Source organism: Thermoascus crustaceus (genome assembly GCF_041956765.1).
Source record: "Thermoascus crustaceus strain CBS 181.67 unplaced genomic scaffold VTN00scaffold_11, whole genome shotgun sequence".
Taxonomy (NCBI): domain Eukaryota; kingdom Fungi; phylum Ascomycota; class Eurotiomycetes; order Eurotiales; family Thermoascaceae; genus Thermoascus; species Thermoascus crustaceus.
In genome coordinates this window covers 541,018-568,588 of record NW_027192537.1, presented here as the reverse complement: position 1 = coordinate 568,588, position 27,571 = coordinate 541,018, and the positions used below count along the sequence as shown (strand labels likewise).

Below are 27,571 nucleotides of genomic sequence, written 5' to 3'. Positions count from 1 at the left end.
CAAAAATCCGGAAAAGACACATTGGTCGGATCCGAACCAGGACATAGTGGCTCTATCATTCATCAGTATTGATCAGCACCGAGGAGGACCAAGTTGAACGAACATTAATTCCAAAGCATGAACAGTATACATACATACCGGCATTTCCAAGAGTCAGAAAGAATACCTACCTACTATCCAGAGGCCGCTCAGATTTCATTTCATTTGAACCTCATCTTCAATCAATATCTTCATTCAAATCCTACAGTACAATTCATATATACCTACACACGCAGCTCTAACCACCAGCCCCAATCCCAATAAATAAAATAACCCTAGCCCATAATGAAGTGTCATCCCATCCCAGACACCAAATTCTACCTACCCAACCTGGCCTAGACATATCATACCCCGTTCAGAACTCATTCTCATTCCCAACAAGAGTGCGTACCTTACCTTACCTTACTCCGTAAAGTAGCAGCCAGGGACTGGACTGGAACAAGCAAGGATGTAAGCAGGATCAGATCAAGCGGTTTGAACGCCATGGCTTGTGTAACCATGACTGCATCTTGGTCGTTGCACAGAGTATTTGGACATTACATTACATTCAAGTCAAGGATCGCTTAGGTACTTAATCATCTTCAAACATAGATTCTTGATCTCATAATAGGGTTTTCTTTAGATTGGTAGTCCAGAGCCGGATAATGGTTAGTTAATTAACAGCCAAAAAAATATGGTTTGGCTACAAAAGAGGCTTCGTGGAGAAGTCGGAGTCTGAGCGGACGCAGGAGAAACGTGACGGAATTACCAGAGTAGAAAGAGGCACCACGGCTTCTTCGACGAGTAAGTTGGCAGTGGGACGGGTCGTGCCAAAGGAGCTCTGGGTGTGACATTGGACTTTCAGGGAGACAACTCTTTATTTGAGGAGACCAGTGGGATTGATACGGAGATCGCTTCAAGGATAGAAGTTGCTATTATCCAAAATAGAATACATGATGGTACTCGTTTACATCTCTTCCCAGCACATACAAATGGCATTGATTCATTTATTAATTCAACCAAGTAAGTACATGAAGACATAAAGTCAGTTGTTAATTGACAGAAAACTTGCCAGGGCTCTAGTCCTGGACGTTAGCAGCACGTGAATAGAATAGAATTCAGGGAAAAGCAGCGCTGAGAAGCCAACATAGACCAGTGGTCTTCTCGTTTGATTAGGGTTTTATTTACTCCGCATCCTCATCGATAGCGAACCGGTCCAGGAACTTGAAGGTCCGCAGACCGTCCTTGACGCCCTTGACAAAGTCATCGCTCGTCGAGTCCGCGACGTACACACCCGCCCTCTTGGTCGAGATCTCCGCCGCGTCAAGCGCCTTGGCGCCGCTGCCAAACGCGCCAACGGGCTTTCCGAAGCGGAATCCGTCGACCAAGATCTGGAGAGGCCGACCAGCGGGGTAGAGAGTGGCGCTGCTCGAGTTGGACGGCTTGGCGGTGAAGCTGTCGCGGGTGAAGAGGTCATCAGCGCCGTTGGCGACCAGGATGGCGTCGAAGTTGACGGCATCAGCAGCGGAGTAGGTCAGGTCGACGCCGTCAGCAAGGCGCTCCGCGACGACCATGACGTCGACGTTATCCTTGGCGAAGCTGTCCTTCAGGCTGGCGGCCTGCTTGATCGAGTCGGCCTTGTCGACGGAGGCGAGAACACCAACCTGGAGGCCGTCAAGTCTGGCGAGCGGCTGGCCGAACACCGCGACGTTGGCGGTCTTGTTGTTGTGGTAGAATGTTGGGTCGGGCTCAGGCTCCTCGACACCGATGGCCCTGGCGACTCTCTTGGCAAGGTTGTTGCTCACGCGGTTGAGCTGGATGATGACGTTGTTCTTTACAACGGAGCTCTTGAGGTGGGCCGTTTCGAAGCGGATCGCATTGATCAGGAACTGCTGCTCCGCCGGGACGAGAGAGTTGTAGAACAGACGAGGCTGGGTCCAGACATCGGCGAAGGTGGAGCTGACGGAGCGAACAAGCTTGCCGTTTGCAGTGCGACCAGGAGTGGTGAAGAAGCCCTTTCCGACGGTCTGGTTTGCCTGCTTCGGGGAGCCGTTGTTCAGGGTGTTGGGGCTGTACGCCGCCTTGTTCAGGGGGATGTACATTTGCGCTGTCTGCTGTTAGAATGTGTTGCAGGAGGACAAGACTACGGTTCAGCTTACCGGCACCGTCACGGTTGTTGTTGTGGATGGGAATGCGCGGCCGATTGATCGGGATCTGTTCGAAGTTGGGGCCTCCGTGGCGGTTGAGCTGGGTGTCAAGGTAAGAGAAGAGACGGCCCTGGAGCAAGGGGTCTTCAGAAAAGTCGATACCACGGACAATGTGGCCCGGTTGGAACTATGGCAAGTCAACATCTAGAATCAATTGAATCGAATATGGCGGCAGACCAACCATGATCTGTTCGGTCTCGGAGAAGTAGTTCAGAGGGTTACGGTTGAGCTGCATCTTTCCCAGCTTCGTGATTGGCACGTACTCCTCGGGAACGATCTTGGTCGGGTCCATCACATCAAAGCCAAACCGCAGCTGGTCTTCCTCGTCCATGATTTGCACGCCAAGCTAGGTCATTTAGCAACATGACTCGTAACATTCAGAGAGAGGACAGCCTACCTCCCACTCAGGGTATCTTCCGGCCTCGATCGCGTTGTACAAGTCCTGGCGGTGGTAGTCCGCGTTCTTTCCAGCCACGGCCTGGGCCTCTTCCCACACCAGGGAAGCCTTGCCCTGCAGCGACTTCCAGTGGAACTTGACAAGCTTGGAAGCTCCGTCGTCCGTCACGAAGCGGAAAGTGTGGATACCGAAGCCATCCACGGTTCTGAAGGAACGAGGAATTCCGTGACCAGCCATAGCCCAGAACAAGGTGTGCAGAGAGCTGGGCTGCTGACTGAAGAAGTCCCAAGCAGAGTCGTGGGCGGTTGCGGCCTGAGGGATCTCGTTCTCCGGGCTGGGCTTAACGGCATGGATCAGGTCGGGGAAGAGGATTGCATCCTGGATGAAGAAGACAGGGATGTTGTTTCCGACAATGTCTGCGGGCTGTCAGATCAAGATATTCGAGGGATGCAGGATATGCTGCCTACCAAAGTTTCCTTCATCCGTGTAGAACCTGGTCGCGAAACCGTGAACATCACGCGCCGTGTCCGCACTGCCTCTGCTTCCTGCAACAGTGGAGAATCGGACAAAAACAGGAGTTTCCTTGCCCTCAGCGGCCAGGAAAGAAGCGGCAGTGATGTTGGACCAGTTTCCGTAGGACGTAAACACACCGTGCGCTCCTACTCCTCGGGCATGAACCGCACGTTCTGGCACCTGAGGACTGTTTTAGCACCACTCTCTTCTCAAGAAGGGCTGAGTAGTATCAGCTTACACGCTCGTGGTCGAAGTGCTGGATCTTCTGGCGGAAGATGAAGTCCTCCAGCAGGGTGGGACCTCTCTCACCAGCGCTGAGGCTGTTCTGTTCAGCAATTGGGCCTCCAACATCGGAGGTCATGAAGGTGTCATTGTCGTTCAGATAGAACCGAGACAGGAACTTCTCCGTCTCATCGGCGGCACCACCACCCTCAGCGCGACGGTGAATGTCATGAGGGTTCTCTGCAAAGGAACGGGGAAGCTCGCCTGTCATGTAAGGGCAGGCGGCACCGGCAATGCCGATGATGCTCGGCAGAAGCCCAATTGCGCGCATCTTGCCAGTCCTGGTGGTTCTTGAAACGGCCAGAAACAGACAAGAAAGCAGGGGAAAGGACAGTTTTGAGGGGCAGGCTCCTGATCACGGAGGGACGGGGGGGGTGGATTGAGCTTTATTTAAGGTAGCTGCGAGTGAATGCAAGAGGACCCTCTATATGGATACCCACCGGACGAAGGCACCAAAGGGCAACCAGTGAGAGACGCAGGAAATGAACAAGGCCTCAACGATCATGGCACGACATGGGTCCGGGTGGCACCGCAGGCCGTCGAACCTTCGAAGCACCACAGAGCATCATCACCGTCACTCGACATGGACGAATGGAAGGCCGCAAGGTGGTTCGGCATAAGGGGAATTCTCTGAGATCTCAATGGATTTTTTCTCTCCCAGCACAGACGCAGACGCCCCTCTCCAGCTCTGGCCATCTCCAGGGCCCCTGCATGGTCCCGAGCTGCTGATCAAAAATCCCGGAGCTCGACAGCAGGGGATTTCCCCAAAGCGTGCAGGTCCTTCTAAGACGGGAGTCAGCAGGGGATCTGTCTGCGCAGTCCATTAAGGTTTGGATCATTACTGAACACTACTACACAGCCGATGATTCCGGACGAAAAAAGGGGAGCAGATGCAGGACATCAACGCAACGACCTTTTGGACCTGCTCCGCAGCGGAGAGCTCGAAACTGGACGGTCTTGACCTGTGTAGGAAACGGAGCCTTGGCAGTGACGAGGGGACGCAGCTCGGAGAGCATCACAGGACGGCAACGACTCCGAGGGCTGGAGCTGAGGGTGACAAAGGGGAGCCGCTTGGCGAGAGATGTCCAGAACGACAAAGCAGGCCTGTTTGGTTGCCAATCCGTGTCATCTCAGTTGGTGCTTAGTTAGACGGACTGTCGAACAGGCGGTCGAGGCCATGCTGCTTGGTAATAACGCCGGTCTGGAGCAGAGATGCGCGCTGTCCCCGCATGTTTTGTTTACTGTTCCTGTTTCCGAACCTTCTTCCCGATAGCCTCAGGCTGGAGAAGCGTCGTCTATGACGCACAACGGCCCCGTCTGGTCTGGCAAGCGAAGGGTTAAAGTGATGTCGGACAGTTGGGTTAAGATGGGTTGAGATGGTCTCGACGTCAGGAGACGTTTCCGTACGCCGGACATTGGCCGAGCCGCGTGGCATTAGCTGCTGCCGGCCAACACCGCTGCTGTTCTCGGCCACGATCGCTTCCGCCACGGCCCGCGAGTCCTTCGGGCGACGGCCCTCGGAGATGGCGTCGGTTGAACTGCCGGCAAGGATGTTTCTCTATCGTGAAAATCCCCTGCTTCTGCTCTGTTAGGAGTCTTGCTTTGGGATCACTCCATTGGTGACATGTGAATATACTTAGCAGCTCGATCATGCGCTTTCTGCGCGAGGGGAAGCCGGCCAAGATCTCGTCTGCATCCTCCTATACATTGTGCTACATCCATGCATCACGCCACATCCGCCTCCGGAAGGCAACGATATTATTAGGTGTGGAGAGGATTTATGCCGTCTGTGATACAGGGTGATTAGCACACGATCCAATCAATCTCTCTTGGCTGACAGCCTACACCTGGGAAAGTTTGATATGTCGAAGAATCACCGCGCCATAGATCTCAGGGCTCTAACCGCTGCCAAGGAATACCTGTCTGGGCATTCATCAATTATTGTTTTGTTTTGTTTTGTTTTGTTTTGACTGACGGAGCTCGGCTGCTGCACGGTGCATCCTCGAATGGTCACGTTCATGCTTGCTTCTTCCATGGATATTGGATTATCAGCTGACTTATTGGAGTACTTCAAAGCCATCTGACGATCACACGAGCTCTTATTGGCGTTTACTCCGCAGGACCTCATATGCAGCCTACGCAATACCCCAACTCTCCAGGCCTTGGCGCGTCGGATAAAGCTCTCTTACCCTAGGTAGCAGCGCTGAGCACCTTGTACTCCGTACCGCGTACTCCGTATACACACGTAGCTAGCAGTGCAGTACAAAGCTGATCGCCTGCAAATCGCTCCGCATACTAATTTATAATTTATCGCGTTTTGCCTTATTCTAAGCGAGCCTCCGATATTCCTTGCTAGACTACACATTCGAACCTTAATTCATCCTTGGATGCTTGTTATTAGTCGCGGTCGCTGGCTGAAAAGGGACTCGCGACAGATGTCACTCCTTTGGGAGTAGTACGTGCTGAGTACCGCGTACATCCATGCGCGATAATCGATTGGATGTTGGTTGTTTATCTGATCTGTCTCATCTCTGCTTGCTGCAGTGTACGAATTCCCTGCGCGGTAAGCTGACTGTCTGTACATGAGCGCACCTAGGCAAGTAGCTAGTCAGCTACTACTATTATAGTAAAGGTAATTTTAACTGGCCAAGTATGTATATGTCTGCGTACTTCGCATCGTCAACCTTTTTTATCTATTAATAATGACACTGCAGTGAATTCCTTACAGAAAAATATAGTTTCAAGGTCATTCACTCATCTCTGTCACAGTGGACCTGTAAAGAGATCCCTCTCTCTCTCGTGATCTTAAAACCATAACTATGCAATCACCACATAATCAGAAGACCCTAAGAAGCGAAACAAGATTTACCATTTACTACCTAGTGCTAGAACGCACTTCTTGCTTTGGCTGTTCCTGTCTGACAGTTGAATCTCCTCTTCCTACCTAACTAAGCTGACCTTACCTATTTTACGGATTTTGTTTACAACTACCTAAGTGCCTATCTATATATATATATATATCCATCTATCGCTCCATTTGGAAACGGTGATAGCGACACCAATGGCTGTTCCTTTTTTAGGAATTGCGCCCCGTTGACCGTTGAATGGAATAAAGAGACCAATACGGAATGCAGAAAGATGTTTACTGTGTACTCTACATTGGCGCAATTGATTCCATTCCCAGCGCCTTTTGTTTCGTTCCTCCCTGCTCATTTCTTGCTTTAAGGGGAAAATCTTTAAACTGTAAGGCTGGTTCTGTCTGTATTGAATACATGGCGAGCATGATTTGCGTGGATCTGCCTGAAAAATATGATATGGTTGTTTTGTATGATGGTATGGATTATCTGCTCTTTTCTTGCGTTTCCTTTTCTTCTTTCTTTCTTTCTTTTTTTCTTTTCTTTTTTTCTTTCCTGAAAAATTGGGAGCTTTGAGGACAGAAATCTTATACACCTTAATTTAATGCCTTTTCATGTTTTTACTGCCTCTGTTAACTTCCGTCCCTACCTACTACCTCCACATCCATATATCGCAGCAAAGAGCAAAGCAAGGAAAAGTTCGATCAGCAAATGACAAATGAGAATCACCATAATCGCCGTAAACCAAGGTATGTATGTATGTACTAATATATATATCGTTTCCAACAAAAGCTAACATGCCATCTATCTATTTACAAACAAAAAAACTCTTATACCACTATGGCATAAGGGCTATATATATATGCAGCTCAGCTCAGCTCACTTCCTCGCATCCCGCACCATGGAGGCGATCCCCTCCGCGGTGTACCTGGGGTCGCTGCGGTCCTCGAAGCCAAACTTCTCGTACAGCCTGGCGCCCGCGGGGGTGGCGTCGATGTACAGCGCGACGCCGTCCTGGTCGCCCCGGTCGCAGCCCCATTTGACGATCAGGGAACCGGCCCCTTTACCCTGGTAGTCGGGATGCACGGCGAGCATGTCGAGGTCTGTTGATCGTTAGTAATGGGTATATATATATACATTGATGATACTTTCCACGGAGGGCTTTTCGGCATCCAGATCATTTGAGAGGGAAAAAAAAGGGAAGAAAGAAACAAGAAACATACAATAATTCTTCGTCCCCCCCAACAACCTCTCCCTCTCCCTCGCCAACGCCCCAAAGAAATCGTCATTCTTCTTCGCATCGCAGTCCGCCGGCCATGCCGGGAACCGGCTACCATCCTCGTCCGGCATGGAGAGCACCCACTTGCCGTACGCGACGAGCCGGTTGTCCGCGGCCGTGTCGACGACCTTGAGGTACACCCGGAACGGGTTGTTCAGGAGGTCGTTCTCGTTCGCGTCTTCCCACCACCGGCGCACGGCGGGCGTGTCCGGGAAGAGGGCCAGCATGGCAGGCGTCGAGAAGGCCGCGTACCAGACGTTGGTGATGTCGGGGATGTCCTCGACCGTGGCGGGCTCGAGTTTGAGGGTGCTGGGCTTGGTGCTGGCCATGGTGTCTTTTCTTTTCTTTTCTTTCTCTTTCTGATACCTCTTTCTTTTATCTTTTTTCTATCTCTTCCAGGTATCAAGCTAAAGAGTCGGGTGTTACCGGTTAAAGTCCTAACGAAAAGAAAAAAAAACGACAAAGCAGTCCAACACTCACCCTGCGTTTCGTATTTATATATACAACTCTTCTTGTATGTACAAATCCTTAACATCCAACGTCAAGGAGACTTTTCGAATGGCGAAATCAATTCGATCTTTTCTTTTTCGTCCACCCGCCTGACACGTGACTCGCCAAGATCGCGTGCGCGCGGCATGTCACAGACTCAGATCTGATTCCACTTTTTTCTTCCTGTTCTGTTCTTGTCGCGCCACTCGCGCCAACTACGGTAACGGTAAAAGTACGATTATTATCTAAAGCCGCTGGACTTGTCACATCATGCCGTATGCAGTATTCGGTCAGCTGATGGTTGCGTTGCAATCTTACTACTACTGTGCTGTACACTGTAGTACATGTACATGTACGGTATACAAGCCGAGTCAGTCGCACTGTCTTCTCTAACCTAGGAACAGAAGCAGTACAATATCATAGTTTCTGTCTGTATTCTGTAGGCAGCAACATTAATATAATAATAATAATAGGCTGTAGATTACCACATAGTATTAATATCCCATAAGTGGGCGGGTGGGTAAGACGACTAAAAAGAAAAAAGTGGCGTCTGTTACAGCACAGCCTAGAGATCACTGATGAGGGGAAGTCATGTGACAATACTGGATCGTCCACGATCCATTCTCACGATCCAGGTCTACGATCCACCTCCATGATCCATTCTCATGATCCATAGTCATGATCCATCGGATAGGTATTTCCGGGCAGAACTCAGCATGTATATAAGACACTCCTTAACCATGGGGATTAGGACCCCGTGGTCAACTCAAATAGCAATCTTGATAGCAACATTGCTAGTAACGGCCTATTCATCTATCTCTTTCTCTTGCTTTCTGTCCTCAAGATAAACCCAACGAGCCCTCGCCTAAGAAGTCTTAGGTCCGCCGTTGCAGCGTCGCCGCGTCGGAGAAATTTAGGCGGGGACCGCGGGGACGTTCCATTCCCATACTGGAATTGCACAAATTGGGAAGTAGCCTATACACAGGGCGTACGTACTCTTCAATATGATGCAAGATGGTGCAATCCTGAGAACCTAATGCCTCTTTTTCTTTTCTGAATATTTCCGCAAGGCGGTGTAATTATATTATCGGTGTTATATTTTCTTTTCTTTTCTTTTCTAGGTTATATAATATCATGCTTCTTCTTGGCCACTGTTCATGCTTTACGCTTACTATTATACGACCAGTAAATATATATCCGCTTGGTAAGTTAAATGGCATCAGTACCTAGCCTAGCTACCTACCAATAGGTAGCATACTTAGAGTGGCCCTTGACGATGTCGATAAAGTTCTCCGCGATGATCTGGTCGACTCGCTCGCTGGGGTGCAGTTCGTCGTACCTGTTTTAGATGTAAAGTATGCGAGTCAGCCCAGGGATAAAGGGAGGGAAAGAAAAGTACGCGACAGGATTATTGAATGCGCCTACCAGAGAAAAGAGTCCAGGTCCGCCCCAGGCAGGTTGTAGCAGTTGCTGCCGCTCATGTCGCAGTGGTGGTAGTACCCCGTGACGTTCAACGGGCTGGTGCCGTTGAGGTACATGACAGGGTTGTTGAAGATGTCGGTGATGAGGCTGTGGACGTCGTAGATGGCGAACGCGGCGCCGGGGTAGCGGTCATTGATGTACAGTTCGTATGGCACTTGGTACGAGAATAGCCGGTTGGCTAATGTTGTGTACTCGAGCACCTTGTAGCCGACTTCGGTGCCGTTGCCCTGAATTCCAAAATTTTCATCAGTCAGTGGGTATTTCGTCATTGTTGTCTGGGGTGGTTAGAAAAAAAGGATGCTGCTTGTACACACATTATCACCCACCTTGTCTGGAAAGTAATGGTTAGGCCCCGTCCCGTTGATATTATACTGCGGGCTCAATTGCAACGGCGCCAGGTTCATCAGGACAAAGTTCCGACCACCAGCCGAGTACATCGCATCAAACGCCTTGAATATGCAGTGCGTGTAGTTCGTCAGCGTCGTCCCCGCGAAGTTACTGTCGGTCAAGAACGCGCCGTTGCCGAGGTCATTGGTGCCGATCCAGAGAGCGTACACCGTGTTGTCCGCCCGCCGGTTGGCGTAGACGGTGTTGGACCCCGTCTTCGGGTTGGTATACTTGGTCTCGGCCAGGAACGCGGGAATCTCGTACCCCATCACGTCCGGGAAGGGGAACTGGCTGTTTTCGTTGCCGGTGTACCTCAAGGCATACGAGTTGTCGCAGAATGCCCCCGAGACCGCATAGTCAAAATACTCGGCTTTGGAGTAGATCGAGACCCAGCGACCCCAGGTAATCCCTCCGCCGGCTGTGGAGAAGGACATTGGCAGGACGGTGCCCACTGGAGGGGCCTGGCCATTGTGCTCCAGGAAGTAGCCAAGGCGGTTTTCATCTGTGTAACTATAGCGAGATGTTCAGCATGGGAACTAAATCCAATGACACTGGTAGTACGAACCTATCCCCAAAGGTGATCAAGTTGGTGAACTTCCTGACATTCCACGCCGTCCCAAACGATGATGTTCTATCCTTCTTGGGGAAAGGAAAACCCAGCGCAGACACGCTCGCAGCCAGGGAGGCAATGGCAAGCAGCTTCATTCTGAACTTGGCTAATCCAACAGGCACCTAGGTATTGTCAGCTGCAATGGGCACAGAGGCTTGAGGTGAAAGAGGCCCACTGAAACAGAGCGATCAACTCACATTATCCTAACCCATGGCTATGGCTGTCTTTTTAATAATATTCCACGTGCACCCCGCTTCCTCTTCTTCCTCTTTCCTTGTCCTTGCAGAGGCAGACTAACATTCTTCAGACCGGCGAATTAGCCGCAGACGGCAGCATGGGCTAAATTGCGGAGAAATGAGCCGGGGCAAGTTGCGGGGAATGAGAGACGGATAATCACGATGGCGAGCAGCCCACATCACAGCCCAAACGCCCTTTCAAATAAACGAGCTTTGTACGCAGCACAACATACATAACTCAATAGATCGTATGACAAAACGGATCAAAAAAAAAGCTTAGCAGTGGCAATTGGGTACCACCCCCCCCCCCCCCCCGGGCGCAATACTACATGCAAGTTCGTGCCCCGGAAATTGGAAGCGCGGAGACAAAAACCCCGCACCGCGTGGCTGGCCAGGTATACCCCCAGACTGTTTAAAACTGACCTGAATCTATCCGCCAAGACCCGCAAAAGGTTCAACAAAGTCGGGAACTTTATTCATAATCTATTAAGGGGTAGGTAGTATCCAGACGGCCCGATCCGGTAGCCGGTTCTCGGAAACATGGAACTTGGTTTTGGTGCAGGTTTTATTATTTCCTTTTCTACCTTATCGAATTAATACTAGTATACTCTGGCACAAATAACTATAGGTATCGGTAGTCCCTGATTATCTAAGGTTAGGTTAACAAACAGATAAAAGATAACAGATAATCATGATCAGTCAGGACCATCAAAGTTATCTTCTCTCCCCAGATAAAGAGACCAGAATGCCCAGCCCACAGAAAGTAAACGTCGAGAGAAGACACAAGTTCACAGCAGGGACTAGGTACTGAACTGAAACTGCCTCCGAAATTCTATCTTCTATCTAGTACCCTACCTACAGCACGATGCAAGACTCACACTCAGAACATTCAAGTTCGTTCAACTCCCAAGTCTCGTGCATGTCCGCCGACACATGAACCCTGGAGTCAGGGTCGTCAGGAGAAGGCAAATTTAAGAGATGTCATCTGTCCAGACACAGGGCGAGATAAGACTTCCCATAGCTAAAGCCTCGTTCCGAAATGCGTTCAGAAGATCATCAACCTTTTTCGGAGATAAGGGGATTTCTCTTCGCCCGTCTGGCATATCAATGTGCATCCTCCCATCGTGTATGAAAAAACTCAACTGCTCGCCAAAGCTGCGTTCAGTTCATATTCTGTATAAAGACTGGAAAACTGGCAGGTCCAAGTCTGGAAGAAAGTAGAATAGAAAGCATCATGCTTCCCCAGTATACCTTCTGCTCGAGAACTTGAATAGGCATCCCCCTTCCCCCCCCCCAATTGAGATACCAGAGCTTGCAGAATGCTATCTGGCAAGGAGGATTGCCTTTCAAAGGCATCAATAGCTGAGACTCTCACATCTGAATTAGCATCCTCCAATTGCATCAGAGCTTGGAGAATGCTGTCTGGCAAGGACTACCTGCCTAAAGCATAAATGGCAGACCTTCTCACATACCACTTCTCATCCTCCAATTGCAATACCAGGGCTTGAAGAATACTGTCTGGCAAAGATTTTCCGCCTAAGATGATCTGAATCAGCTTCCTCTACTTGCAATACTAGAACTTGAAGAATGCTGTCTGAAGACTGTCGACAGTGTGCAGACTAGGCGATACTAGGTTTCCACTTCAGCCTGACGTCCAGCTTTCTCCAGCCGTTTTTGCAGACGGTCGAGCACAGACCCGAGTTTGGCTGTTTCCGCGGACAGGGTACTTGGAGCGCGACGAGGAACGTAAGCAAAACTCGTCAGCAGCTTTGGATCAAGGATATTGCCGTCGGGCGCTGCCGTTGATGATGGCGTTGGCAAACGCCAATTTGAGGCTCTGGTAATGTCCATTGGTCGTGATTGATGATAACATGGCAGCCTCCGGCACATACTGCAATTCAGTATGGTTTTGGAAGATTCGGATCATGCTCATTGCCAGTGCTTCTAAGGCTCTCTTCTCCTTCGGATCGCAGTTGGAGCCTGTTAGGCGTCGAATGAGATCCTCGGTCTGGGCGGGTCTTGACGGATATTGGGGAGTTTCTACCATCATCAAATGTTGATCTTCTCAGTCAATGTACAAAAATATTGACAATCAAGAAATGGACGGTGCCGTAGACCATTGGAAATAGGATGACAAGATAGACAGTGAGAGGGGTGAGGGGTTAGCATCACTGTCCACAGCCTCATGCAAAGTGACCTGTCATGCATTGCACGTGCAATCACATGAGCAACGTAGAACTGAAATATATACACACATCAAGATAGAATCCAATTTCTTTTCAAGCCTACTAGCCAGAATCCACTTGTGATAGGTATTACTGTTGAAGAAGACGTGATCTCAATTCCGGATATTACTGTTCGAACCATGGCCACCCACCCAGTTCGCTTTGGACTCAACTGTAAAAAAGGGCTCCCACCAAGCTCGTATACATTCGCAATATTTCCTGCAGTCTCGTCACCGCTGACGCTCAAGCTGCATGAGAACGGTAGAAGTACACCAACCAAGAGACCTCGTCTACCTCACTCATCAAGGCAGACGGCCACTTACCCAAAATCAAGCCTGCAATTACGTTTCCACATCATCTCGATATCGGAACGGGTAAGCTGTCGACGAGTGGAAACGAGGCCCAGCCGCAATTTGCGATCGAAAAAAAAAAAAGAGGGAAATGGGGGGTAACAGGGGCGAAAAGGAACGATGAGTGCATGAAAGCGACCGGGCGGGTGCAGAATAAGGAAGGGAGAATGGAGAGAAAGAAGGAGTTGAAATTTGAAATCGTTGGAACAGCGAGACGTTTCTTCTTATATATCGCCGGGGACGCATGGGCGGTGTTACAGGCGCATCATACCATAAAAGGCAAAGCTAACCGGAAGGGGTAATCCAAAGGTACTCAGGTCCGAGTCGATTTACAAAATAAACAACTGAACAGTTGGTGAATTTAGAATTCATCTGATATATATATTGTACAGTACATGCGAGATCATGGCAATCATCTGCTGAAATCCTCATTCTCGTCCTCATTCTCATTCTTCATCCCCCGAAGCTCATGCCTCATAGACAGCTAGCTCAGTTGCTAAGACCTGCCTTCAAGTACCGACGGTCATAGCGCCCGACCACGGGCCTCAGAGCCCTGGATTTGACATTCTGCACGCTACTAGAGCTACTAGAGGCGGTGGACGTCGTCTGACCGGCCTCCAGGATCGCCCACTCGGCGACGGTAGCGCCCGTTCCATTCTTGGCCTGCACCTCGGCGGGGCTGAGAGCCTGGTTTCCGGCGATGAGGAGCGTTGCGAAACGCGATGCAGGAACAGGTTCAGACAGGGTAACGTTGGTGGTGTTGCCGCGTGGAACTTGGATCTTGTCCAGGTCCGTGGTCTCGGGGTCGTACGGGTCCGAGATGCGGATATTATGTAGGGCAGTGACGACCGAGTACCGGGAGGTGGATGAGTTGGACGAGAAGGAGTATATGGAGGCTGGGTCTTCCAGTGAGACGTTGTGGAAGATCACGCTGGCGTTGACAGGAGGCGCCTGGGCCCAATCGAAGTAGAAGCCGGAGATCTGGGTGCCGGCCTTGGACTTGGGAAGAGACACCGTCACGGAGCTGACTTCGTCAGCGGACGAGGGCTGCCACTTGGTCGACGTAGCACCGTCCACGACGGAAATTGGGAACTGGCCTGGCTCAAAGTCCGTCTTGGACTGGATAGGGCGGCACTGGGCGACATTGCCAGCGACAGTGTTCTTAGACGCGATCTGGCGGTTCGGAACGGTCAGGGTTCCAATTACGGGCAGACGATAGACCGCCACATTCGCCTCGGGCCCGACATGCACAGGGATCGAGACATTCGCAAACCGAGGGTCAGCAGTGTCGAGCTTAGGCACCTCGGTAGCCCTGCGGAGCGTGGTGTGCGTGTAGTTGGAGCTCGCTGCGATGGGCCATCCGCGCCAGTAGAAGGTGCGGTACTTGACGTGCGGGATCTGCGGTGGCAGGTTCGGATCGATGTGGATGACGTTGTCTGGAAGCAGACGCAGACCAAGGTATCCGTACAGGACAACCTGGTTGGCACCACCGTTGCCAGTCAAGAAGGGATACGCAGGGTGCGTACCACCGTTGACGGTGGAGTCATCGATGATCTGCTCGGAGAACTGGAAGAATGGCGCACGAATGTACGGATCGTAGGAATACTGGGCGTATGTATACGCGGAGCAACCGGAGGGCGAGACCTCGTTAGCCACAATGGAGAAGATCGCCCAGGTCATGGCAGGCCCATCAGGGGATTGCTTTCCGGCGTACTATATATCTTGTCAGCATGAATCCTCACAGGAGAGGCCAAATAGACTCCACTCACGTAATCCAAATCGGTCAACGCATTCTGCTCACTGTAGTCATTATTGTAATCCAGAGGGAATGTATTCAACACGACATCTGCCTGCTTGACAACCGCGCTTCCGTTCATGGTTGTGTACTCAAGAGTCACACCATCCTCACGCAGGACCAACACATTAGCCGCCATTTCATTCCAGGTGCTGTTCTGCTCGAGCCCGAACTGCTGCCGGAAAGAGTTGGCGTTCAGCAGCGTCTTCGCAATCATGGGCATTGTGTAACCACCCGCGTTGACGTGGTTGGCGTATTCATCCTAAAGAAATGATGTCAGCTTGTGGCCAAATCCGGCAGCGGGAGCACAGCAAGACTAGACTTACAGGATCGGTCATGTTCGTCAACGTCCACTTGGTTCCGTTACGCTCCAGCAGGTTGGAGTACAGTGTCGCTACCGAGTCGTAGATCGGGAACATCCTCTCCCGGAACGTCTTTGTGTCTCCGCTTGCCACCCACTGGTTGATCAACGACAGCCCGATGTCACCGTTCAGATGATACTGGTAGTCCCAGCAGGGACCCGTGCCCGTGCAGTTGCCAAACCGGCCGGAGGTCCAGGGGTAGATCGCTGCCGAGTCAGAGAAGCTTGTCTTGTTCTTGGAACCGGCGAATGAAGTGTCCGTGTTCAAGAGGGCCTGTGGGTACTTGGCAATGCGGTAATTGGTAAAGCACTGAGCAGCTTCCGGATGCGAGGCCGCAAGACCGGGTTGCATCCAGATATCCGCGTCCCAGAAGATGAGACCAGCGTAGGAGTCCGAGGTGAGACCGCCCACAGACATACTGTTCTCATTGAGCGGGGCGTTGGAGGCTTCACGGATCGCGTTCTTGCCTACGGTGTTTTGGAGGAGGTAGTACGGATTTGTGACAGCCGTGATGGCGGACTCGACAACGTAATTGTCCGAAGGAAGCGTACCATCCTCTGGGGAGGTGAAGTCGTCGACGGACCAGTCAGGCATGACAGAAGCCCATTCAGAGACATGCGAGCGGAGCAACGTCTCGTAGCCGCTGCGCAGAGCAGTCATGGCCGCCTCCTTGGCCGTCTTTTGCGGTTTCGGGAAAGCGTCTGACGAGGCGGCGCCGACGAATTTGGTAATGGTGACAGTCCTCCCAGGAGTGAAGCTGACATCGACGGACTGCGCGATGGACGACTCATTCGAGTGGATGTATGGCTTATCGTTGACGATGGCAAGCGAAGACATATCAGCACCGTCAGAACCGCTCATGATGGCATAGATGTAGGCGGTCACATCGCCAATGCCCCATGGGCTCACAGCGGAGAAGATAGCACCGTCTTCCTGACCCGACCCCTGGAAGTCGGTACGCACAGCTGAATAACCATCAAGCACGTTGACAACCTTGGCATCCGTATGGGTAGTAGGCGTGATCTCCATGCGCACCACGGCCTGGTTGACATGCAGCTTGTGGGCAAATAGGCGATACGTAATTTTGAAGGAACCTTTGTCGTTCTTGGGAGTCCACGTATACGACCAGGACAGAAGACCCGCCTTGTAGTCGTAGGTCGAGCTGTAGTCAGAGATGGTCTCGTTGTCGACAGTAGCATCCAGATAAGTATCGTCTCCCAAATCAAGGATCAGCCCACTCCAGTGCGGAACACCACTGATGACACTCTCGCTGCCATACTGGTTCAACCATTCGAAGTTGGTAGAGTCCAGTTCGGGCTGTAAGTCGAAGAAACCACTGATGGTAGCGAACGTCTGCCGTCTCGAGTAGAGCGGCCAGCCGTTAATCACATCGCCGGAAAGCGGGACATCAAGCTCGAAGAAGGGACCGGTGCTTGCAACGTTGATACCAAGGTAACCGTTCGCGATAGAACCGCGGGACTGGTAGTGACCCTGGTCGAGCGTCGTGGTCTTGATGCGCCAGTTGTCCTGGTCCCAGGTGACGCCGGGGAACTTGGTCTCGTAGATGCTACTCGAGTTTCCATGGCTGCCGCCACGCCTCTCCAGGGCGTCCGGTCCAGTGTATGCTCTCAGGATTTTGGCCACGCGGGCATCCTGCGATAAGCCGGATGCTGTTGAAAGGTGCAGCAGGCATGTCAGCAAGCTACCTGCCAGAAGCTGTCGCGAGGCGAGTCAGTCCACTTGCTTGTAGAAGCTAGCAAAATGAATAATAGCCTTGAAACCGACCTTGGGCTGCATTTTGCAAAGCAGTCAGGCTTCACGATGTCAATTCGCGTAATGACCTCAGACACTCATCCAGCTCAACTAATCCAGAAAAACAAACGTCTTTTGGAAACGATCGAACCCGAACCAACCCCGTCACCCAACTCAGCAACGAAAGGCTGGAGAAAACGAGAGACAGGGGGGGAACGATGCAATAGTCCCCCCATTAAGTATCCGGCCGCCCGGGTTCGAACTGGGGAAAGCTATGTACCGTAACTGCATGTGCCTGCCGCTGTCGATCCAGGAACTAGGATCGAGACCGTCGTAGAGCACGGCGGGCTAACGGGCTAACGGTAGCAGCGGACCGAGCGCCCAGACAGTCGTCAGGACCTGCCTCTCAGAGACAAAGGTCAGGTCCGTCAAGATATCCACAGGGGAGAGGACGAATGGGAGGAACGTTCTGGAAGGGGACCCATTTCTTGGAAGACAAAAGGAACAATCTGCCGGCAGACATCGTGGGGAGCCAAGAGAGATCCCAAGTTCCCATCCCGACCGTTGCGGGGAAAGTTGCATGTCCACGCGAGGCCCGGAGACGGCAGCCAGGGAAGCCGAAAAGAGCCTCGCACGGCTCCCTGCGTCCCTGCGCAGCGAGCGCCATGGACACCAGCGAGCCAGTCCGCTTGGCGGGGAGCAGATGTACGGGGTCCGGAGTACCCGGCTCCACAGATTTCACCGACAAATGTCCGGCGGCATGATTGCTGCTGCTGGACTCGCTGGAGGCCCGGAAAAGGCAGTACAAAGACTCCTGGCTCGTCCGGACGGTGCTTCGCCGTTCAATAGTATCGTAGTATCGTGTTCGCGATGGGCCACCGGGGAGGACCTGCTGTTTCTCTACTCCCCGGTAAGCCGATTGATCATTGACACTTCAAGTTGTTGGCGTTGTGGCAGGTGAAAGGCCTGAGCAGTGAAGTAACGTGCCATTGGACTCTTGGAGATGATGATCATCGTGGATGCAACGGAAGAGAAGCGGGAGACACGAGATGAAAAGCGTGGGCGGTGATGCAAGCGGCTAACTTTGGGCGGCTGGTGCCGCGTTCAGGGCTCAGGGCTCAGGGCTAGGGCTGCGGCTATGCTAGGCCCCTGCACCCTGCATATGCTGCTGTACGCATCCAGGCACTGTGCCTGAATATCAAGTTCCATACAGTAGTATGTCTCTTCGTCAAATTATCTGAATCTAGAGTCTCCGCCGCTCTGCGTCATTTTGTGCAGCAGGAATCTTGGCTTGTTTCTTTGTTCTGCCGATTTCATTTCTTCCGGCCTTGGCAGTCCCAAGCGTTCCTCCATCCCGATTCATCTCCTGGAGATCTCTTTTGTATAATTTGTACGGAGCACTCCATTCCGGATGATTGATCATGCGGATGCCCTTGCCAGTTATCAGTGTTTCGATTCTAGCCCTTTTGCCTGTCCAAGAAGTGGTCTGAAACCATCTATGCTCGCCGAGATGAACGCTCCGTTTTCTTGCAGGCAATCATACAATTCAACATCAACTCCAACTGTCTTTCTTCACGCCGGTCTATTAAAGTATTGGAAGGATTGGAGTCTTGTATGAGTGCTATTCATCTAAGTGTGCAAGAGAATAACAAGATAGATACTGTCCCAGAGGATAATGATCCCGGCTCGGTTGACTGCTTTTATCAAAGAACTGTATAAGACTTTCTTTTTACGTACTCCGAAGTACATACCTGACCCTATGTACAGTACATTTGTCGCCGGCACATCAATTACCAGGTAATTGGATCTCTTCTACAGCAACGTCCCAGCAGCAAGAAAAGAATCATGGATTGGCAACCTACCCTCAGACTTGCCACCATCGTATGTACTGTAGGATTGTGCGTCCACCTAATATCGGGCCGTCCAATCTAGGAGAATACAGAAACGAACACATTTGGCAATACAATACAGAAGAGAGATAAAATTTAAAATTAGCCAGCCTATAAAAAACATTCCTTCCACGTTTACGACTCGCTATTGTAAACATTGTTGACAGGTAATACGTCAAGGGAAGGCTGGACTGGGAAGATAAATGGAGCCCTAATTGCATGAAGAACTGGAGGATGGTTATTTAGATAGGTATTTTGTTTGGATTGTCAAACAAATCTCTTGTTACATGGTTCTGAACCTGGAATATATAGTAATGGCTATGGCCTCTGTCAGGCTTTTCCGGCAAGTCAGTTAACAATGTTATATGACTCATGAAACCAAGAAGATCTGCGGGTCTCTGTGAATGTGCGCATTGAGCTGCGCTGGTTCACTGCCATAGGAAGTTATAATGCAGGTTACGCCCAGAACACGGCGTTAAGCGAAGGGAAGTTCTAGTTGCATTCACTCGCACTAGCGAAGATAACCTACTGCCTGTTTCATGGTCTGAGAGAAGTAATCATTCTGTATTGTCTATGAATGAAAGAAAGAAGTTGATTGAACTATTTACATGATGCCGAACCCCTTCTGGCTAAATTAAATGCCCTCTGAATCCTCGGCTTCGGCAGAACCTGGTCGGAATGAGGGAGAGTCGGGAGCCTGCCCAGCCACCCCACCTACAATACCAGCAAGATGCATGAGAATCTGCAGGCAGTGGAGGGCTAAAGGCAGCTGAGAAACAGTGTAGATCTTATTGTATAGAGGCACCAATATGAGGGGTCATTAATGCTAGTAGCATCAGGGTGGACATATCTTAGGTAGGTGGTTCAGCAGAGATGCCCAAGGTGAAGTGTGTGGAGATGCTCTTGGGCCGGCGACAAGCTGATGGCGGTCCCAAGATCACCCACAGGCATTCCTAACTCATCTCAGTGGTGGAGCAGCTGAAGGAGACCTTTCGTGCGGCACGGCGTGTGCAGTTGCTCGACCTGGAGTCGGGCTATGGGATCCCCGATCTGCATCTGCCTCGAACAGCCGCGTAAATGCGGGAGCAAACAGGTCGTTTGCAACATGCAATGCACGGAAGATCACCGCGGCCAGAGAAAAATATCGTGAAAATCTATCATCTCTTCCCCAAGCAAACGCACGCTTAGCCAGCACCATACAGGTCCTCGCCTTCATCCGCATCATTTTCTTCGACATTCCGCGCGCTGGGCCCGACGCCACTGTCCCGCTGGGTATTTCCGCTCCGCCGCTTCCCCTGCATGCACCGCTCCGTTGTGGTTATGGCTCTCTCGCCGACGAATTTATCTCCGGGCCAAGGGGCCTTGCAGACGGGGCACTTCTCAGCTTGTTGCATCCGGAAGAAGTTGCGGATACAGATGTCATGGAGCCGGCCGGGACAGCCACGGTTGGCGCAGCGTTGGCCCTGTTCAATAACAATCAATATCAGCCAAATCTATTTTCTCTTGAACCATCGTGGAATTCGCAAAGAGACAGTAAAACTCACCATCGTAATAATGTCCTTACACGCCGCACAGAACTTGATCCTGTTAGCCCTTCGCCCATCCTCATCTTCATCATTATACGTCGCAACCAGCCAGCCCCTCAGCTCCATCAGCGCCCGCGGACTCAGGCTGTAGAACCCCTTCCTGCTCTTCTCGAACCATCCCTCATCCACCAGCCGATTCATGACGCTCTCCGCCTGCGTCATGGTCAGTGACTGCGCCGCCCCTCCCTGAGTCTGCTGCGTAGCCGCGCCGCTCGACTCCCGACGGTTCGCATCTCCGGAAGAGGCCTTTGCGAGCTGCATCGCCTGCATCGCCGAGACCACCATTGCCTCGGACCGTCGCGTGTTATAGGTGTCGAACATGGCGTCCAGGACGCGCTTCACGAACGCGATCTCATCCGCGGTATATGTCGTCGCGAGCTGCGTGAGCGGGTCGCTGGTCGTGTTGACGAGGGCGTAGACGCGATCTGTTCCACCGCCATTCTGGTCTCCTCCTTTAGGTAATTGGTGCATGGTGCTTCGGATCTCGAGGTCAAATGGGGAGATGGCGGTGTTTGCGGCGGCGATGTAGGAGGAGAGGTCGGCTTGCGTGACGTCTTCGGGGAGGACTGCGCGGCCCTCTGTTTCCAGCTGTCAGCATGTCGTTTCAGAAAACTTTCACAGGTCATAGAGGACGGCACCGTGGACTGAAAATATGGCCGCCAGCACAGGTTTTGCCTCTTCAAAAGTCATGGTCGAGCGGGCCATGAATGCCTGCAGAAACGCGCGGTTGCTATCATTGTAGCCGTCCTCGTCCAGGTCGCGGGGCATTGTGGATAACGACACAGACAAGGATAACTTAGATTATAGTAATGTCTAGGCTCCTTCTGGCACTTTTGGTATCGTAGGAGTTGAGAAAACGGTCGTTTTTTAAGGTTATCGCGGGAGAATTGCTTGTTGCTACTTCGTGCCTTTGTTAGTCGACGCGACGGAGCTGGTGGACGCGACCCGCGTAAATGGGTGCCAAGAGTGCCTTTTGTCTACAGCGCTTATACTGAGTAGACCCATATCCACCACGTCCATGCTTTACTATCGTATAAACTGCAACTGATATTAAAACTTACATAATGTGTCTTGGGCTTGGTTATCAGGTGCTTATTTAGGATAATACAAAGATATAGACCCTTGGAAATGATGGAAGAAGTCATTACTTCGCTAATAGCCTGATTCCGGTGCCGAGCATTAACTTAGGCTTTGATTTCAAAGAAATGCATGGTTCAAACATGTCAATTCATAAAAGAGGATGTCTACGCGCGTATTACCAGCAAAGGTGAATATCTCGTTCAAACCAGTGCAAGCTTGGCTACCACATACGTGAAATCTATTTCTCTCGTACCGTCTTTATTTCAGACCCCCAACCCAGTGATATCTGCGGAGGTCTCGACACCGTCAATCATCTCCGCAACAACCTTGCCAGTTCCCAGCGACAGCGAGATCCCCCAGGGTCCATGTCCCGAGGCAATGAAGACGCCACCATTCCTTCTCCCCTCGACAGGACCATCCTCAAATTCAGTTTTCACGTCCCCACCTAGCAAGTCATCTCTGACCCGCGAGACGATCGGAGTCCCTCTGTTCGTCACGGGACGGAAACACAGTGCCTCTCGCACAACTTCCAGGTCATCCATGTTCGGTACGTCCTCTGACGACTCTACTCTTCCTTCCGCGGGCTTCCCCAGTAGACGGACAGCAACCTTTTTCAGTTCATCGATCTGCTCCTTCTGCATGGCCGCTGGGGACTCCTCCGCTCTCGCGGGAAGCGGGATCTGCGTGCTGTTCAGGCCCGCGATGTAGATCTCCGCGCCGTGGCGGGAGAAGATCTCGGGGCTGAATCCGCATGATGGCGGATACGTCGTGAAGACGGCGTGGCTTCGGCCGCCGTACGTCTCGCGTTCTTGGTCGACTGTATGTCGCGGAGAACGGAGTAGAAGAGAGTAGCCTGCCAGTTGGGAAATCGGGATACGAGCGCCCGATGAGGGGAAGAGGGTCTTGAAGACTTGCGCAGTCCAGGGCCCGGCGCAGATGACAAGGTTCCTGCAGGGAATGATAAATTCGGTCTTGGTGTTCAAGTCCTGGATCTTGATGCCATTGAGAGTACCTGTCACCGGATCGGTAATAATAGACGTTGCTTGTGCTGGATGATGGAGCTTGACACCTCTAGAGGTGGCAGTGTCCATGAGAAATCTACAGAGCCTGGGAGGGTCTCTGGAATTATGATTAGCCAGATGCACATTACAGACGCTCAACATAAATGGGACTTATAGTGTGATTGATCGAAAACAGAGAAATATCTGGGACAGATAGAACTAACACCTGAGCAGCCGTCTCCCCATGGCTGATATTCTCAACCCTCCCGCCCCTCTGCTTCGTCAACCAAGCCGGAGCCTCGTTCTGAAGAAGGGTCAAAGACGGATTCTCGATCTTCGCCGCAGCCTCTGCCCTGCTCGTGCCCTGCCGCAGCCAGTCGTCGCCACGGGCCCCCCTCAGACCGGTGCGCCCCGGCGCATCGCTGACATCCAGACTGAGCGCCGTACTCTTCATGTACCCCCACTTCTCTGCGCCGCCATTCTCAGCAGCCAGCTCATGATGCAGGTTGAATGACAAGGCTCCCAGAGGCGCGACGGAGGACGCGAACCAGTTTTTCGCGAGAAAGCCGGCTGCGTAACCTGATGCGGCGCTGAAGAGCTGGGAGGAGGATTCGATGATGTGAACCTCCTCATTCTTGCGGGGAGACGAATCGCGTGTAAGATAGTAGGCTATTGAGGAGCCAATGATCCCTCCGCCGAGTATTACGGTCGACATATCGAACGTGTAGATATTGTAAATGGAACGAAACCAACAGCAGTCAATATAGAGCACTCAAAAGGCCGATAACATGAGATTCAAAATAGTCAGAAAGCCACTGCAGGCTGTTTCATGAAGGTGGGCAGTCAGCAGCTAGGCATTTGCATCCAACGGTGATCGAAACCAGAGAGCACAGAACGGCTGCACATGTACTTTAAGATAAGGGACATGTAGAAGCAACTCCAATGTCACGCACAGGGGCGTAATGTAGGCAAGGATGAAACCAAGGCCCCCCAAAGCTGCCCCAGCCACAGGGGAAATTAATGCTTTGACTGCCCGTAACTAATGTATCTCAAATTGTACCTTAATCAACCGCAAGCAATATCGTATCTGTATCTTATTGAGCTCCCATCCGCTGTGTTCCATCCTGCATCCCTCCCCCGCCAACTCGGTTCGGCAAAACATTAAGCGGCCTTCGGCCGGGACCCTGCGCGTTGAGCGCATGATGATGTAAGCGAGGGGAGGGGAGGAAAGGAGGGGTCCCCGGGCCGAGACTCGGCCTTTTTCCCTTCCTTCGTAGGAACAGCTATCGAGGTGATCTTCTGGGACGCAAAAACCTTCTTACTTACTTAGAGTTCCGCTGACGGGGGTTATTATTCGACCTCAGTCCCGTTGAAGGTTCAATTCAATTTTTATTGATATCGGGGATTCTATATCAATTTTATCTCGGTATGTATTGAATGTCTCTCTTTTCTCTCTTTGTTTCCCTTTCTTTTTGACATTGTTGCGCACCATGGTGGGATTTTGTTATATCAATTGATTACGGATGGGGGGGAAATATGCCATGAAGAGCTACATGATATTGTCTATCCCAATGGCCATGACGGATTAAGATAAGTTTGGTCTCTATTTCTATATCTGGTTTTTCTGCTTCTGTCCCGGTCCTGGAACATTTATCCCTGCCGCATGTTGTGTCCAATCAGGGAAGATGTTGCTATTTTCTTCCAGCGTCAGCGTACGCTCTGCTTCTATTGCTGCGGTGTTGCAGTTGTATTACAGGACAGGAGATGTCTTCTACGTAAGCTGGGTCCACGGAAAGACAAGACAGGCAGAGATTCTCATGGTTGGGAAACTTATGGAAGATTTCACGCACATGTTCGGTTTACGCTGACGTTCACATCTGCACATTTTTCACTTCGTTCCAAACTGCTACTAACAAACTGACGATAGAGACACAGAGTTGAATCAAGATGGGTGGCAAGACAATCATTGTTACCGGTGCCTCGAGAGGTGAGTAGAGATATGGCATAGTGGTCAAAACCAGAGCAGACTGCTTACATTTCTTAGGAATCGGCTGGCATGTCGCACAGTACCTGCTCAAGGCCCCGCAGTCGAACAATGTGGTCGTCCTGGCCCGCAGTCGGGAACCCCTGCAGAAGCTCAAGGAGCAGTACGGTAGCCGAGTAGAAGTGCTGAGCGGAGACCTAGCAGACATGTCATTTGGTCAGAAGGCCGTCGAACTGGCACTTGCGTCCTTTGGCCGGTTGGACGGTCTGGTTCTCAACCACGGGGTCCTTGGGCAAGTCGGCAAGATCGCCGACGCCGATCCAGAGCAGTGGAAGCAGGGCTTCGATGTCAACTTTATCAGTCTTGTCGCTTTCGTAAGTAGTCTTTCGATTGAAACTATCATTCTGACTGCACGCTAACAAAAGGAAAACTACATTATAGGTCAAAGCAGCTCTCCCTTCCCTGCGAGAAGCAAAGGGGAAAATTGTCTTCACCTCGTCAGGTGCCGCAGTGTCAGCCTACAGGGGATGGGGTTTGTACGGCGCCACAAAGGCTGCTATGAACCACCTTGCCTTAACATTGGGCGAGGAGGAACCGGATGTGACATCCGTAGCAATCAGACCGGGAATGGTCGACACCGAGATGCAACGGGAACTACGAGAGGACCATCTCAAGAACCTGGAGCCTCAGGTCCTTGCAAAATTCCTTAACGCATACAAGGACGGCAAGCTTGTGAAGCCCGAGCAGGCTGGCGGCGTACTCGCAAATCTTGTGCTGGATGCACCCAAGTCCCTGAGCGGCCGGTTCCTTTCGTAAGTTCACATCCCAGTGCCAGCTTTGCATGACCATACTAACAAAAGACAGCTGGAATGACAAAGAACTGGAAGCTTTCCAGGCGTGATTTGTAGTAACTACCAAGGTACCTATGTATTTCATGTCAGCATCTAATATCCCCAGAAGAGCGGCGGCACGTCAGTGCAAAGATTAGAGTAGACATCAGCCGAAAGATGAAAAGCAAATACATGTGTTAAGCATTAGATGCCAGAGGCATCTTCATACTTAGCATGGAATGTATTGGTGTTCATCATCTGTCTGTTGGGAGAACCAGAAGAAAAAGTAAGCGTACCTTGTGATTTTGCTACGATGGATAGACAGACAGCCGTAGACCTGTACTGTCCTCCAGTCAGCTGCTGCTCTTGACAGCACCTGTCGGAATAACAAGAAAAGATAGCCCAATCCTTGACAGCTTCAGAAAGAGAGTTTTTCGGTCATCTGATGATCCGAATTTGATAGTACATTATATGCTGAACATCATGTGTCAAGGAGAGCCATCTGGCATACTCTACCGTGACATACATTATCATGATGAGATCACGAGTCGGGAGATGACCGAAAGCATGACCCTGTAGGTGACCGCAAGGTCTCGATTACGACCTGGAGCTCTTCAAGAATGTCAGCGATGGACTTGGACAGCTGAGTGATAAACATAAGAGTGACAGAAGAATGGAATTCAGATAGTCCGTTTGGCTTAGGACAGGTAATCACCACTGGAGCTTCGCTCGTTGGTATGCTAGGGGCGACACTGTTGTTCATCATGGTAATAGGGAAAAGAGAATAGCAAGTGCGAACGTACCATTACAGTGTTAGTTGAGGGCGACTCATCGGTACTTTCCATGAGCCAGTATGTGAGGCATCATGAAGCCTTGCGACGATAAGTTTGGGTTTAGAAGCGGAAATGTTCATTGTTGGTTGGCATGAAAGGAAGAAAAAGAGAAAATCTCGAGGCGAGAAAAAAAAGGTGGTGCACCTAAGGTGGCCGGAGAGTGGAGCCCGACGGGAGACAAGTTCTGCCATTCCGGCCACGCGGGCGCGTCACAAGCTGTATTTAAGAGGAAAGCTCCCTCGGCCAGCCCCACGCAGGAGGCTGAAGTTATCGGGAGCCTCCTCAATATACTTTGCTACGGCTTTTTCGCAGTCGACAGTGAATGGAAAATCCCTCCTAGTTCACCACACGATCTTTCATATAATATATAATCCATCATGTCGGATAGAGAATTCAGTTGTAAGTCTACACGTTTGACCCTGTCGCTTGACTATCTACGCGGTCCAAAGCTTACAATGGTTACCTATGTAGCGAACGATGATCTGTCGCTTCCCAAAGGTAGGTCGAGTGGGAATCTACACGTATTCTCATCCTCACCTTATGCTTGTTTGTTGCGCGCCTCTTGCATCTGCATTTCGCTTCAGCTCCTCTTCACTTCCCTTCTATATCCCTGCTTTTATTGATGCTATGGTCGCGTTTACATATATGTAGCGTGGGGCTAGGCTAATTGAGACCTGTCAAGCAACGGTGCAAAAAATCATTACCGAGATACTTCCACCCTCGTCCGGTCAGACCTTCGCCAAAGATGCGCGCGACCTATTGATGGAATGCTGTGTCGAGTTCATTACCCTCATCTCCTCAGAGGCCAACGACATCAGCGAGAAGGAAGCTAAGAAAACGATCGCATGCGAACACGTGGAGAAAGCGCTGCGCGACCTTGGATTCGGCGACTACGTCCCTGACGTGCTCGCCGTCGCAGAAGAACACAAGGAACAGTTGAAAGTACGCTCTTACCCGTCGCTTCGGTACGCTTGCGAAGAGTGCATTTGCTGATTACATCCCAATCCAGACGCGCGAGAAAAAGCAAAGCAAGATGGAACAAAGCGGATTGTCGGAGGAAGAGCTTCTGCGACAGCAACAGGAACTCTTCCGTTCCGCAACGGAGAAGTACAACGCCGCTCCGGAATGA

General features: G+C 51.2%; 10 protein-coding genes across 10 annotated transcripts; 2 read left to right on the top strand and 8 right to left on the bottom strand.

The window, feature by feature from the left end:
- Positions 1–1,202: 1,202 nt before the first annotated feature.
- Positions 1,203–3,688, bottom strand: VTN00DRAFT_2918 (uncharacterized protein; the record flags this gene model as incomplete). Its single annotated transcript, XM_069429177.1, has 6 exons — positions 1,203–2,125; positions 2,178–2,352; positions 2,407–2,571; positions 2,623–3,038; positions 3,090–3,315; positions 3,374–3,688. 6 exons carry the CDS (start codon positions 3,686–3,688, stop codon positions 1,203–1,205), a joined length of 2,220 nt encoding a protein of 739 aa, XP_069283330.1.
- An 870-nt stretch (positions 3,689–4,558) lies between these two features.
- On the bottom strand, positions 4,559–5,452 carry VTN00DRAFT_2917 (uncharacterized protein; the record flags this gene model as incomplete). Its single annotated transcript, XM_069429176.1, has 2 exons — positions 4,559–4,975; positions 5,393–5,452. The coding sequence occupies 2 exons, from the start codon at positions 5,450–5,452 to the stop codon at positions 4,559–4,561; spliced, it is 477 nt and encodes a 158-aa protein (XP_069283329.1).
- Positions 5,453–7,151: 1,699 nt separating this feature from the next.
- On the bottom strand, positions 7,152–7,880 carry VTN00DRAFT_2916 (uncharacterized protein; the record flags this gene model as incomplete). The annotated part of the gene is made up of 2 exons (XM_069429175.1): positions 7,152–7,375; positions 7,496–7,880. 2 exons carry the CDS (start codon positions 7,878–7,880, stop codon positions 7,152–7,154), a joined length of 609 nt encoding a protein of 202 aa, XP_069283328.1.
- Positions 7,881–9,279: 1,399 nt separating this feature from the next.
- VTN00DRAFT_2915 (uncharacterized protein) lies at positions 9,280–10,614 on the bottom strand (the record flags this gene model as incomplete). Its single annotated transcript, XM_069429174.1, has 4 exons — positions 9,280–9,379; positions 9,466–9,749; positions 9,849–10,419; positions 10,475–10,614. The coding sequence occupies 4 exons, from the start codon at positions 10,612–10,614 to the stop codon at positions 9,280–9,282; spliced, it is 1,095 nt and encodes a 364-aa protein (XP_069283327.1).
- Positions 10,615–12,384: 1,770 nt separating this feature from the next.
- VTN00DRAFT_2914 (uncharacterized protein) lies at positions 12,385–12,805 on the bottom strand (the record flags this gene model as incomplete). Its single annotated transcript, XM_069429173.1, has 2 exons — positions 12,385–12,592; positions 12,648–12,805. 2 exons carry the CDS (start codon positions 12,803–12,805, stop codon positions 12,385–12,387), a joined length of 366 nt encoding a protein of 121 aa, XP_069283326.1.
- A 1,014-nt stretch (positions 12,806–13,819) lies between these two features.
- Positions 13,820–17,284, bottom strand: VTN00DRAFT_2913 (uncharacterized protein; the record flags this gene model as incomplete). Its single annotated transcript, XM_069429172.1, has 4 exons — positions 13,820–15,043; positions 15,100–15,387; positions 15,452–17,203; positions 17,273–17,284. 4 exons carry the CDS (start codon positions 17,282–17,284, stop codon positions 13,820–13,822), a joined length of 3,276 nt encoding a protein of 1,091 aa, XP_069283325.1.
- Positions 17,285–20,312: 3,028 nt separating this feature from the next.
- On the bottom strand, positions 20,313–21,482 carry VTN00DRAFT_2912 (uncharacterized protein; the record flags this gene model as incomplete). The annotated part of the gene is made up of 3 exons (XM_069429171.1): positions 20,313–20,591; positions 20,673–21,292; positions 21,353–21,482. 3 exons carry the CDS (start codon positions 21,480–21,482, stop codon positions 20,313–20,315), a joined length of 1,029 nt encoding a protein of 342 aa, XP_069283324.1.
- A 575-nt stretch (positions 21,483–22,057) lies between these two features.
- VTN00DRAFT_2911 (uncharacterized protein) lies at positions 22,058–23,510 on the bottom strand (the record flags this gene model as incomplete). The annotated part of the gene is made up of 2 exons (XM_069429170.1): positions 22,058–22,913; positions 23,020–23,510. The coding sequence occupies 2 exons, from the start codon at positions 23,508–23,510 to the stop codon at positions 22,058–22,060; spliced, it is 1,347 nt and encodes a 448-aa protein (XP_069283323.1).
- A 1,232-nt stretch (positions 23,511–24,742) lies between these two features.
- On the top strand, positions 24,743–25,680 carry VTN00DRAFT_2910 (uncharacterized protein; the record flags this gene model as incomplete). Its single annotated transcript, XM_069429169.1, has 4 exons — positions 24,743–24,782; positions 24,840–25,153; positions 25,221–25,591; positions 25,644–25,680. The coding sequence occupies 4 exons, from the start codon at positions 24,743–24,745 to the stop codon at positions 25,678–25,680; spliced, it is 762 nt and encodes a 253-aa protein (XP_069283322.1).
- Positions 25,681–26,819: 1,139 nt separating this feature from the next.
- Positions 26,820–27,571, top strand: VTN00DRAFT_2909 (uncharacterized protein; the record flags this gene model as incomplete). Its single annotated transcript, XM_069429167.1, has 4 exons — positions 26,820–26,841; positions 26,914–26,940; positions 27,125–27,384; positions 27,452–27,571. 4 exons carry the CDS (start codon positions 26,820–26,822, stop codon positions 27,569–27,571), a joined length of 429 nt encoding a protein of 142 aa, XP_069283321.1.